At 39.5% G+C, this 13967-nt stretch overlaps 1 protein-coding gene across 1 annotated transcript in view; it reads right to left on the reverse strand.

Moving 5' to 3' along the window:
• Positions 1 to 13967, reverse strand: part of CUBN (cubilin) — a 241539-nt gene that overhangs the window by 35479 nt on the left and 192093 nt on the right. The window contains exons 55-57 of the mRNA XM_019497851.2: positions 12289 to 12445; positions 9139 to 9288; positions 1546 to 1746 (exon numbers count right to left, since the gene is read on the reverse strand). Coding sequence (XP_019353396.2) covers positions 1546 to 1746; positions 9139 to 9288; positions 12289 to 12445 — 508 coding nt within the window. The remainder of the gene's footprint in view (positions 1 to 1545; positions 1747 to 9138; positions 9289 to 12288; positions 12446 to 13967) is intronic.

Consider the following 13967-nt stretch of genomic DNA (forward strand, 5'->3'; position numbering starts at 1 on the left):
GGTCCCATTTTGATGTTGTGGTTTTCACACCATGGACACTGCTTAGGCCAGGATATGGCCAAATGTTTGTTCCCAACTTAAATGCTCAAGAGAAGAAATGCTATTATAACCTGGCTCCAAACTTAATTGTTAGCCATGCCCTTTACAGTCTTAACTTGGCAACAGGCTTTCTTGTATCCTGTTGATAAACAGCCCAAACCCCCACACAGACTCTCCAGTTTTAAGGACTAGGCACTGCCTTAGCCACTACCCTCACAAAGAAAATTGCAAAAACACTTGTGAATGTACAACCCCTCATTCTGCATCAACAGCTATGCTTGGGAGTCTTTTTGAGCACCGAACACTGGAATGTGGACAAATAAGAAACAAAAGCTAAGAAGATAAAAAGTAGTATTCATGCTAAGCTAGCAGAGGGAAGCTTTTTCCATTATTTTCCAGCAAACAGTACAACCAGAAGGAAAAGGAATGTTAATTGCTAGAATCTGCTTTGTATAGAGTAACAAACCAATAAAGCTGTAGTCATACTTCTCAAATGTCAGAAGTCACAAGTCAGATAGCAGCAGCCAACTTGAGTAAGTTATGAAGCTCCTTTTCATAAGTAAATGCACATTGATAACCATCAGTGCTATACTGTCTAACCTGTCAGTATCAGGACAATTAACTTTATATAGAACTACTTGATCTTATGCATTTTGCTAGGGCTATTGTGAAAATGAGAGCAGTGAGGGAAACTTCAGAGGCGGTATGAACACATGTGTTTGCTTCACAGATGGCAAATGAAATGGGTTTTCAAAAACAAGAAAATATGTAAATTCATTTTGAAAATAGATTTATTGATCGCTTAATATTAACATTCCTGTTGTCATTTCTCTTTTTAATACACATTCCTTTTTATAAAGGGAATTGTATACACTGAAATGAAAAGCATATTTAAAATCTGGTTCTCATTTAAACTATGGCTAAATCACATTACTGTCTGGGAGTGCAAAGGAATCTGAGTAGGTGTAGGTGCAACTGGGCCCATTTTATGCTGCCAGTGTGGAAGAAGGGGCTCTTAGTGTAACTGAGAATCAGGCCCAAAGTTTTGCCAGCCTCCTGCATGCCATAGCAGTTGTTCCTCAGTTAAATGACATTTCTCTGGAGCAACATTTTAATTAAAAATAACACGGCACAGCTGAACTCAGTTCCTGTTGCTTTTGTGGAGCAGATGGTTGTAAAGCACTAATATAGTCCTAGAATTTGACCTGGCCCCATGTAGAACCGTTCATGGTAATAATTCCTCTAAAGAGGAGTAACATGCCCAAGATATAGCACTATAAGCTCTTGGACAGTCAGTGAAAAAATATGCTGAATACTCCCAAACCCTGTTCCTGAACAGCCTCTTTGTGGAAGCGGGTGTGTAAACATCTCTGCCAACCTAAGGGAGAATCACAGTGAGGTGTAATGTCTCCTATGTTGCACACGTGGAGAAGAAGAATTCTGTTTTGAACTGTCACTCAAACCTGACAAGTTTTACCAACTAAAGCATACTATTTCGATACTCACAGATTACTTTGTATTTTGCCAGAAATCCAAGCCCTACAATATGGGAGTCAGTGTAGAAGTTGAGCAGCATGGATCCAAAGGTACTGATAGGTCCAGGGATCTCATTGCCACACACTGTAGCAACAGGGTATGAAGTAATCCTGGTCCCGCGGAAGATTTTCACTCCATCATAAGCACAAGTTCTTCCTGAAAATGCCGGGGCTTCAAAAGAATGAAATCCAGAATTGTTAACTGCACACATCCAATGAGATTTACTGAGCATCAAAATTTCCGTAACCTTCACAGAACAACATATAATAATATTGTGTGCCTTTTCAATCGAAGAACTCAGCACTTCACACAATGGCTTAAGCCTCATGGCACCACAGGGTGGTAAATATAATAGAGGCATTGAAAAGATGAGCTACTTCTTGAGGAGGTTGAGTCAGCCTTTCTCAAAGCATTCTATTCAACTACTGTGGAATTCACATCTCCCAGGCTCCCAGGGCACAATGCATTTAATCCCTCTTATAGTCAAGCACCTGTGGCATAGAGACTTCTGTGGAAAATGGTTTTGATGCATTCTATTTTGCATAATAAATTACAACAGAGATGTATTTAAAGCATTCAATAATTATTCAAAATTATGAAAACAAATTCCATATAGCTCAGGCAGAGGAAAGACAGATTTATTTTATGTTATTTGAAATCTTATTTCTTCATTTCTAACACACAGGTTTGACACACAATATAGGATTAAGTGGTGCTAAGTTCTTTCAGTTCCTACTGAAGTCAGAATGACTATAAACGATTAGCACTTTCAATGTCAGGTTAAAATAGCTTGAAATATATTTAATCACTTGACATTGGCTACCACATCCTGTGCTGGAATGGCAAGTATTCATGACTTTCTGACTTCAGCAGTGGCAATGCCTGCAGTGCTCACATCAGTTAAAGGCCAAAAGTAGGCCACTAAACAGCACAGAAGCAGGGCCGCCAAATCTCGTTTCCCCTGCACACCATAGCTTTTTGGCTTTTCTAAAGGGGAATTTCACCGTTCTAGTACTGAACTTTGTGCTCAATCCAAAGTTTCCATATTATACCAGCCGGTTGTTTGTGCTAAAAATCACATGCCCAAGTAGTGGGTGCATAACCTACTGAACATGCTCAGTAGGCTGTGCTCTGGCTGGGCAGCTGCCTAGGGAGGAATGTAATTGCCCTTGCATGTGTATTAAGGTGCGCAAAACTATAGATAGAGAAAAAGCATGACTAGTAGTTATTATACATTAAACGAGGGGGAGAATGACTCTCCTATGTTTTAGTCCTACAGCTTAATAGTTAGGATACTTGCCCACAGAGTGGGAAACCATGGTTCTAGGTCCTCCCCAGCCCTCCTCCTGAAACTGTCTTCCTGCACAGTCAAGAGAGGGAAATATGTGGGACCAGCAAGATATGAACAAGCCAGAAACAGTGTGGTTTCTTTAGATGGCTGCTAGCCTGGAAAGGAAGGGGCTGTTTGTCTATTTTATCCAATGAATATTCAATGCAAGGAGCTGTGGGGAGTTTCAAGGAGAGTCCTCTGGGCATTGCCTAGCCCATGGCCTGGTGGTTAGACCTCTTTGCTGGGATACAAGTTCAGACCTTCTCTGGGTGAGGAGGCCTAGAACCTAGATCTCCCACTCTCTGGGCAAGTGCCCTTGGCCACTGGGGTAAGAGGTAAAAGAACTCTACTGTATTTCACTTCCAGCAGGTAAGTACTCAGGGTGCTCCTATTTCATAACAGCACATCCCAAACTACGCGTAAGTGCCAAAACCAGCAGTGACAAGACTACATACACACCACTTGGGTACATGAAGGGGAAACAGGTGCTGGCCCATAATGACAGAAGGTTAGATTTTACTGAGGCTTTTACATTCTGACTTTTATTTTATTATTTAGAAATGGAGAGTAATTATTTCAAAGTCCATTCTGGTTTAGCTTTACATGTCTATGTTTACATGTCTATGTTTAACATTATGACAACAGCAGAGAGAGAGAGTTATTTACAATGTAAGGAATTTAGTTGTCTTAAATGGGAGACACTGGACTTAATTCTGCAAAGGAGTGACTCCTACTGTCTTACCAATCAAAACAAACCACTTCCTGCTGTTGCAGTCAATAGGGTGAGTCATGCAGAACAGGGAGGAAGACCACAGCTAAGAGAAATTCCTATTTCACAGGAAACCCACAATCCTAGTAACGTAATACAATTTAGATCCCAAATGAAGCTTTATCTTAAGAATCCTCTTTCTCCCCTGGTGAAGAATATGTTAATGTTCTTTATGATTATATTTACAGTAAGTATGACACATATTGTTTTAACATGATTCATTAGGCAGAAAATAATTGGTCTCATGTGGTAACTGCAACTTATTATAAATAAAATAAGTGAAATTAAAGAACACAGTGCCTCTCTCCTACCCATGTAGCTATCTGGCATGGTATAAAACAGAATAAAACATAAAACATGTAATGAAATCCCACACTCCAAAATACAAAGGTCTAGTAAGAAATCGAGACAGGGAAAATTTGAAAAAGGGAAAGATGTGAGAAGTAGGTGTTTCCTCAAAACACTTCGGGAAAAAATAATATTTTTAAGGTAATGTTCAAAAGGGAAGGCTAAAAATAATTGCATGCCTGGGGGAAGTGATTTTCACAACTTAGATGCTGTCTCAACAGAATTATAATGGACAGTTGACTTCATATTCAGTGGAGGAAAGAGTGAGTCTTGTGATCTGTGAAGGCCTGGCCTTGAATGCACAGTGGGAGAAGCCAACATCAGTAAGGCTCTTCCATACCTGGCATCATTATCTGGTTATTGCTGGACCTCCTTTATGATTCTTCTCGTGCTGTCGTTTATACCTCTGAACCTCTCACTATTTTCTAGCTTTTGCATTTCAAAATACTGACATATTTTAAGATGGAATCTTCTCTATCTTAAAAAAAATCCTCAATCTCATTGCCCTTGCCAACTAGCACTTCATGTCCCATCTCCCTTTCATCTCTATACTCCTTGTCTATAGTCTATAATATATCTCCTTGATACTGTCTACAGTTGATTTTTGGAGTTCCTTTCCTCCAGTTCCATCCCAGGCTCTCTCCAGTTTACTGTCTGTCCCTCCACTGAAGCAGTTCTTTCTTAAATCTCCAGTGGGCCCCTTCTTAGTCATATTTCAGAACTCATACGCCACTCTCATTCTTCTTGACTTGACAGCCATCTTCAACGCAATTGACCATGCTCTTCTTCTTGTCTCTGGTGTTGAACTTGTAGCTTCCATATCTCTCTTTTCTCCTGGTTCTCCTCTTCTCTAATCATTCCTTCTGCATGTAATTCATAGGATCCCTCCCATCCCTCTTCCTACTTTTTGGGGGGATCAACAGGGAACTATTCTCAGTCCCATTTTCTTCTCTCCATATATCTAATCTCTTAAATTTTCTCACGTGAAAACCTAAATTCGATTGGTATTTTTATGCCGATGACTCACAAATCTACATATGTTCTACACCTGTCTAAACTGTTGCCCACTCTCTCACACCTCTACATAGATGTCTAGCTGTCAACTCAAACTCAAGAGCACTAAAGCAGAGCTCTTTATTTTTCTTTCCAGACCCTCCATATCACTTCCTTTCTTGATCACTGAGAACAAAACACCATCCTCAGTCTACCACTCGATTCTATAAACTGGACCTGCTCATCTTTGTCTCAGACGTCCTTCTAGTTCCTCACATACAGGTTATATTCAAATCTTGCAGATTATTTCTCATACATTTTCTAAGATATGGCTTTTCCTAATAATCAAAACTCTTGTCCAGGTTATCATCATCTAAAGCATTGGTTACTGAAATATTATTTTCTGTGGACTTGAAAGAAATTTTCTCATACATATCCATTCAAAATGCTGCTGCAAAGATCATTTTCCTAGTCTATTGCTTTGACTCATTGTTTGCCTGTTTCCATGGTCCTTCACAGCCTATTGTAGAATCAGAGAATCACAGAAAAATAGGGTTGGATGGGATCTCAGAAGGGCATTTAAGTCTAGGTGTCTCCTGTTAAGGGCAGAATCACCCCTGTCTAAACCATCCCAGCCAAGTATCTGTTTAATCTGAATTTAAGGACTTCCAATGATGGAAATGCCACAGCCTCCCTAGGTAATCTGTTGCCAATGTTTCACAACCTTCATACTCCAAAAGTTCTTTCTAATATCAAGGCTAAATGTTGTTGTTGTGCCCCCTGTGGACACAGGGAATAGTTGATCATGATCCTCAATATAACAACTCTTTTTGCATTTCAAGATCATGATCAATAACCTCTCAGACTAAATAATCCCAGTTCTTTGAACCACTCCACATATGTCATGTCTTCCAGAGCTGTAATAATGTTTGCTGCTTTCTTCCAGGCTCTTTCCAATCTGTTCATGTATGCAAAGTACAGTAGCCCAAGCTGGACACAGTCCTCCCAGTAAAGGTTTCACCTGTGTTGAATAGGGTGGGAGAATTACGTCTCCTTATCAGTGTCTCTCAGTACTGAAATGCTGACTCCTATCTTCTATTGGTCCATGGTGGCAACCTCTATTGCCCATTTCAAACAAGCCCCTTCGTGCTTTTTACCAAGCTATCTCTGATGCTTGGGGAGAAGAAAGCATATTCAAAGTTTTATTATCCTTATTCCAATTCCTTCTTTGTTCTGATGGCTGCTCCAAAACACTTGAGCATCTGGCTGTCGGTGCACCTATACCAACCAATATCATCTCACTATTTTCTTGTATTCCTCCATCTGTCTGTCTCTGTTCATCTTATACTTGTATATTACTTATATCCTATGCAACTTACTTATACTTAAATAGTAAGATCATTGGGACAGGAATTGTCTTGTTCTGTTTGTATAGCTCCAAGCACATTAAGTTTCTGGTCTATGACTAGGGTTCCTAAACTGTATGATAATAAAAATAATAATGTAACAAAGACATTATACTGATATCTACTCCTATTGTATATTAACCAACATGAACTTGCAGAAGGGACTATTTCGAAAGTAAGTAATTACAAAAGTCTTTACAAGTTCTCTTCTTTCAAAATAATTTATTGCAAAATGCATCTATTTTCTGACTTGCTTGGAAACAGTTAAGAAAACAGACAGAAGATTCCAAAATGGATGGCAATCTTGTGCCATATTGCAAAATTAAGGCTTCAAGTTTTAAAAAAAATCAAAGAAAAAAAAGACAACAATAATTACTTAGGCTGGTATGTTTCAGCTGGGAAAAGAAATACATCTTCTAAAAACATAAAGTAAATGTTTTACAAAATGACTGTACATGTATTCATGTACAAAGCAAAGTCTTCATGGTACTCAGTATTCCACAAAAGACTCCCTTTTACTTGGAGAGAACTTAAGTGTTTTAGCACTCTAATAAGATGTTATCACATGCTGCCATTAAGGACATATACTTAAATATAGGGTCTATATGAATAATGATTGGAAAAAGAGGATGGACCTGCATAGACACCTTAGATAATTCTGTAAACAGGGAAGGGGGTGAGCAGGGAGGATTCTTGCCAATTTTAATATTTTAAAGTTGCCCAGACCTACAGACTAAAGTGTGAAAGGAGGGGAGAAAATATTTATCTGAGTCCTTTAGACCAAGTAAGCAAATGCCTAAAGAACCCATCTGCTTGATGCTACATAAAATAAACTAGCAAAACCTGATGAGTAATAGAAGGAATTACAAAATAATGTATAGTCTCTGCAGATCAGACAAGAATAAAACCAAGGCTCTGTAACCATATCTGCTCTCACACAAAGAAACATTCTTTTGCCAGAAGACAGAAAAGGACTCTAGCCAAAACTCATAGTTAGCAATGAGACATATTGATTTGCTTAGGCCAAGAAGCCAAATTCACCTGTATTAGCTCACAGAAGCACACTCACTTGGTTTCAATCTAACTAAAAATGCTCGTGCTGGACCTAATTGTAATATGACTTTGGAAAAACAGACTGAAGACTCTTAACAGATCCTGAAAACCCTTAGGCACACAATTAACTTTGTGAATGAAGAGGTTCTCGAGGACTACTCAAGTATACATTTCAGCAGGTGCTTAATAACTTGCAAGACTGAACTCAGAATCATCTTCTCCATTTTAAATTTAAACCAATTCAATTTTCCCCTGCTATTACACAACTCCCCCCCCCCACTCATTTCAAGCAGCTTCCAGTGGTTGTCAGGCTTCTTGTATAGTTAGATCCTTTCTTGCTAATATTCCAATTTCTCGTGTTCCAGACGATTAAGAACTTTGTGTTTGTATACAATGAAGAGGACTACAACAATAAAGGAACAAACCAGAGCTGCAGTTAAGTGACCTGTGTAAATACTGATGACAGGATAATATAATATAGGTCTGTCATCAGTATTTACATCTTTTTACCTCAGTCTTTGTAAACAGATGTTCCAAGTGCATAACATCTTCTGAATGGCTATTAATATAAAAAAAAACTAATAACATTTTTAAATAGAATTTTTTTTAATTTCACTTAAGCCTTCCCAGACTATAAAGGCAAATTATTATTTAAGGAAATTTAGAACATGAATATTTCACTAGAAAAATGTATTAATATTATCATATAAGATACAAATATGGGCATTATTTGTTTTGCCTTATATTTTAATATTTTGTTCAAGATGACAAAGATTAGCTTTTTATTCCAAATTGTTTCATTTGTATTGTTTCTATTTTGGCTTGCTCTCTTCTTTAATTCACAAAGCACTACATTAAATTTCTGGTGGTATGACCAAATTCTTTTAGGTAAAGTCATGCCTGAATCACAGATTTGTCCCAAATTCAAAGTTAGACCAGAATTATGTTTTGGAAATACAAAATAATTCAGATTTTAAAAAAATATTAATCTCCTATTTTTATTGCTGTCCAAGGCAGAAATTCATCAGAAAGCAGATTATTCAAATCATCCTTTTCAAAAAGGCTACCAAAATAATCTGGACAATCCAGAATCAGCTGTTCCACAACAAAACTCCTTGGGTGAAATCTTGTCCACATTGAAGTCAGCGGCAGGTCAGTCACTGACTTCTAGAGGAGCAGAATTTAACCCTAGATATTTCTTGCCTGGCTAAATTCTGTCAGTGTGCAAAATCTACTAGACGCTTGTTAATTAACAAACACTATCAACTCTGTCCTTGCCCCAAAGATCGCAAAGTAGTTTACAAACATTAATTAGATGTTATTTTATCTTTGTGCCATATTGAGTATGATTATATTCATTTTACAGACTGAGGAGGTTGAAGTGCAAAAAAAAATTAAATGGTTTGGTCAAAGTTACAAGAAAGTCAGTGGCAAAACTAGGAGCAAACCCCCAAACTGCTGACGCTCCCTTCCCCTATTCTTGCAAGATTTCTGTCATCTGGCAAACTTCTACATGGTTATTTTTCCAAATTAGTTCATGTTTGCCTGTAACGGCTTTGCAAAACATGGTACAGAATTTCAATAATTATTTTTCAAGAAATTAGACTTGTTTTACCCTTCTCAGAATAGACTATGTGGGAAATGTAAAAGAAGCAAACACTTACATTCCAAATCAAAAGTCTCAAACTGTAGGATAACAAATGACTTTGGGCTCACATCAATGATGTAATTGCAATTCAAGTTGTTGTCATACTGGCTGGGGTAGTTGGGAGAGACAATGCGACCTGTAAGGCCAGTGAAATTTACTCCACACCCTGGAAATAGACACAAGCAAGCAAATGCAGGGTTAGACTGAGTGACAAAATTCATGTTTTGTTTGTTTTAAGATGGACAAAATAGGAAACTGGGGGGAAAATGGGTGCAAGGGCCTTTTCCCTCTAAAATAACTCCCTGACAAGGTAAGAGAGAATAGAAGTACCTACATTCAGCAACAGTAGTCCCTAGATGGGTGTAACAGTAATTTCTATGGCAAACATGAGACACACATTCTAGGATTCTCAAGGGAGTGTGAGGGAGTTAGGCACTCATATCTAGTTGAATTTCAATGAGAAATGAGCACCCAAATGCCTCTGAAAATCCATTCTTAGCTTAAAATGGTACACGTTGCATTAAGCCTTAGAGCAAGATTGTATGGGTTCTTGTACATGTGATGATATCCTGATGTACCCATGATGAAAATTTCTCTTTGTGTGGCTTAATGGCATCACACATTACATGCACGCGAATTCTGTGGGTTTTAACTGAGTTTGCATTGATGCAAACTAAACTACATTAGGTTGTAGTTTAGTTTGCAATGTTGCAACTTGGAACATTGCAGCCATTAGTCAGCTTGCTCCCTGGCTGCAGGAGTGGCAGGCAGGCTCCATAGAAAAAACGGATTAGGCCTCTCACCGCTTCTGCCTTCAGCAGGCTCCTGTGGCCATCAGGGCACCTGAGGCCGCCTGGGAATGGGCAGGTTTGCCCCTGGGACAGTACAGGGTGGTGGCAGGAGGAGCCTGCTGAAGGCAGAAGTGGCGAAGATCCTGATCCTTTTTTTCTGCAAAGCTTGTCCACTTCTCTCACAGCTGGGAGGAGAGCTAAAAGATTAATGTCACAGATTAAGGCCTCTCAGCCATGGGAGAGGTGGGCAGGCTCCACCGGGGAAATAAAAAAAAGAAAAAGGGATTGGGCCCCTCACCGCTTTTGCCTTCAGCTGTCATCTGCGGCCACCAGAACAATAACAAATATACCAGGGGCGGGTAATTATTTCGGGCGGAGGGCCGCTTACTGAGTTTTGGTAAGTCATCGAGGGCTGCATGACAGGCAGCCAGGGGAAGATAACTATTAATTTTCTAAATTTTTTAGGGGCCCCACAGGCCAGGTAGAATGGCCTGGCAGGTCACATCTGGCCCGCGGGCTGCATTTTGCCCATCCCTGATATATACAGTGATGGAAAAAATCAAACCCACTGTTTCAATTAAAAACTCACTGTTTCAGTTTAGGGGGCATAGAATGCAACCCTAAGGACTAAAACCCTGTCACATATACAAGTGCCCTGTATGGTCAAATGTAGACACTGGGTGCATCTACATGTGCAATTAATGGTGCTGAATAAACTGTGGCACAGTTCATGCTGGAGTTTATTGTTCCCAGACACTGTACTTGCACATGTATTCAGGACCGTAGCAGATTGAGCCAGTGCAGAACAGTCTCAGCTGGCAGGGGACCCTGTGGGATCAGTCTGCCAGCCTGAAGCTGGCTTAGCTCACTGAGCTGTGGAGGGGCTGGCTGGGGAATGAGGGTGCTTCAGTGTGAGGCTAGCCAGCAGGTAGCCCCCCACACTGAGGCACCCTCATGCCCCAGCTAGCTGCATCAGCATCTGCATGTACATTGTGACAGAGTAAATAACTATGCCATAGGTTAGAACTTGTGTTTGGCAGTACTATCCTATGACAGAGTTAATTAGTTTATTCTGTCCTAATAGCACCGCACGTGTAGATGGCAACATTTTACTGCAGAGCCAATTAGTCAACTCCACAGTAAACTTCTCGAGTAGATGCACACACTGCCTCCTTGTTATTTGGTAGTATATTATCCAACACAATGAGACACTGATCTTTCACAGATAAGGGACTGGTAAGGTTTAGAATTAAATATTTCTAAGGCATATAGTGCTGTTGCTTATTTTAACAAAGTAGGTGTCACTAATAATTTATTTGGGCCCCATGACCTTGCTTCTCTAAAGACTTTCTGGCTGTGAGCATGTTAAAATTCACTGACTTAAATTAAAGTACATAACAACAACCTCTTTGATACAAATTCACATGAATACATGGGTGCCACTTTATGAAATATGCATGCAACATGGTAACATGAATGCCATTGCCTTCTCTAACGGTTTTGCTATTGACTCCAGTAGAAGAAGAATCTAGCCCTGTGTCAGATGAATGACAATAACTGCACCACAAAGTCAATGATAGATATCAGTGTCAGTCAGATTTTGTAAAATCTATTGCAATTAAGGATTTCTATATGCTCGTTAAATGTTATTTTAAGAGCATTAATATGCATTTTCCTGCTGTTCTTAATCTGACTGCAGTGAAGGGAAACTGGATTTGCTTTGGCAGCACACTAAAAAATATTTTTGTCAAGACAATAACGTTTGTGCGTTCAGTGGGCCTTAACCTTCCTGAAATAAGGGAATAGAGAGGACATATAAAAATGGCCACTCATGAGCCAGTGTGAAATAAGGCAATAAAGCAAAACAAAAGATGGGTCAGTTGTTGAAAGAATTCACTTAAGCCTGTCAAAAGCAATTCAGACACAGAGCATGGAATACATTACCAAGAGAGCAGCAAGAGCAATTCTGTACTTAGAAAAAGAAGTTAAACATATTTTGCAGAAGATAATATAGGTTAAACTGTCAAATGCAGAAAGGATACTTTTTTCATTCCTTAAGAATTCTAGAGCCCTCTCTTCCAAATAGTTTTGTTAATAAGAAATGAATAATTCAGAATCAGGGCCTTCCTTTTTTACCACAAAACAACAAACTAAAGCCATCATTGGGGCCCTAATTCAACACAGTTCTTTAGCATCTGCCAAATTCAAGCATTTAGTACTTCCACTGAGTTCAGTAAGACTACCCAGGGCCTTAAAGTATGGCACATGCTTGAGAGTCTTGTTGAACTGAGGTCCAGAGATGGCAGTCAGTTAAGATGGCTGTTTGCTGTTAATCTAAAGAGGTCTCTGCTATATTTCACTTTAGTGTCACTTACTGCTTATGAAAGATGCAGAGAAACCATGCCCAGGAGTGTCTTGAGATTGAAACACTGTAGTTATCACATTGCTAGGAGCAATAACAGAGCCAGGAGCTGAACTTCCACATCCAGTGGCTAGCAAAGATGCTTCCTCCTCATTATTTCCTCTCCACACCTGACAGACCCAAAATGGAAATAATTTAGTATTTTTAAATGCAGTCAATATAATAATTACATTTGCAACAGTTCCCCAAGGAAAATTAGTTCCCCAAAAAGTACCAAAAATTGTAAGGATGGAAGTGGATTCAGCTGAGATGTATTAATTCTTACCCCTAATTTATTTTTGTGCATTGAGCTATAAATATATGCAAACCAAATGTACTGGTATTAATTTTAAGGTTAGTTTGAGTTTCAGTTCAGGAAACTGAATACATGTTTAATGTTAAGCTGGTACTTAACTCCAACCTTATTCAGACAGGAACCCAAATATTGGCTTTACTTTAAGCACATAATTAAATTCCATTAAAGTAAATGAAATTTCAACACAAGCCTGGAGCTAAACAAATATGTAAATCCTTGAAGTCATGCAAATGATTAAGTTCATTCTTAAATCAGGACTTTTACTCAAAGATATTAACCAAATGTTGCTTGCTTCTGGTTTCAAAAACTATATGGTGAAGTAAGAAGATTTTATTTTTAATTGTCTAATATTTTCCAATCAATGTGTTTGCTTACCACTATTCTAAGCAAAATATAAGGAAAATGAATAATGCTCTATTAAAATCTGTTTTACAAGCTAAAACAGTGTCAAGATAAAATAAATACAGAACAGCCCTATAAAACTGTAATGGTTATCCAAACAGCCAGCTTAGAAGACAGGTAGCTAGGTACTAGGGCTGTGTGAAGCTTTAGTCCCTGATTCGATTAATTGGAGATTCAGCCTGATTCGGTGGCTGAATCTCCGAATCCAAATTGAATCAGGAGAATTGAATCTCCGAATTGAATTGGAACCCTCCGAATCGGTTTGGAAAGATTCTGCGATTGGACATTGACACAGCTTTAAATGTTTTTTCTACATACCTTAAGGTTCCAGGCAGCTCGTGAACGCTGCAATGCTGGGGCAGATGAAGCATACCACAGAAGCATGGGGGACTCCACAGCACGCTTGGCAGCAGACCCAGAAATGGACCAGAAGTACCTCCTGTCCACTTCTGGGTCCACCAGGGAGCACGCTGGGCCCCGCCTGTGCCCCCCCGGCTTGTCAAGCTGTGCCTCCTGGGTCTGGGGGTGCACCCGGGGCACCCCCACAGCCAATTGCTGAGCCAGGGGAACACAGGGGAGGGGCCCAGTATGCTCCCCGGTGGACCTGAATGTACTTCTGATCCACTACCAGGTTCACCACAGAGCATGCAGGGGCCCCGCTCCATGTTCCTGTCGGATGCTCCATCCGCCCCAGCATTGCAGCATTCACTAGCTGTGCTGGTACCTTTAGGTATGTAGAAAAAACATTTAAAGCTATGTCTAAGGCTGAATTGCTGATTCTCTAAACCAGCATCAAATCTTCAGATTTGGATTCGGCCAAATCGAATCACAGACAGTGATCTGAATCAACTAATCGAATCACTGTCCCTGATTCAGGCAGAATCTGAATTGAATAGAGCCCATTTCATGCTCCCCTACTAGGTACTGCCTGATCC

Source organism: Alligator mississippiensis, chromosome 5 (assembly GCF_030867095.1).
Source record: "Alligator mississippiensis isolate rAllMis1 chromosome 5, rAllMis1, whole genome shotgun sequence".
Lineage (NCBI taxonomy): Eukaryota > Metazoa > Chordata > Crocodylia > Alligatoridae > Alligator > Alligator mississippiensis.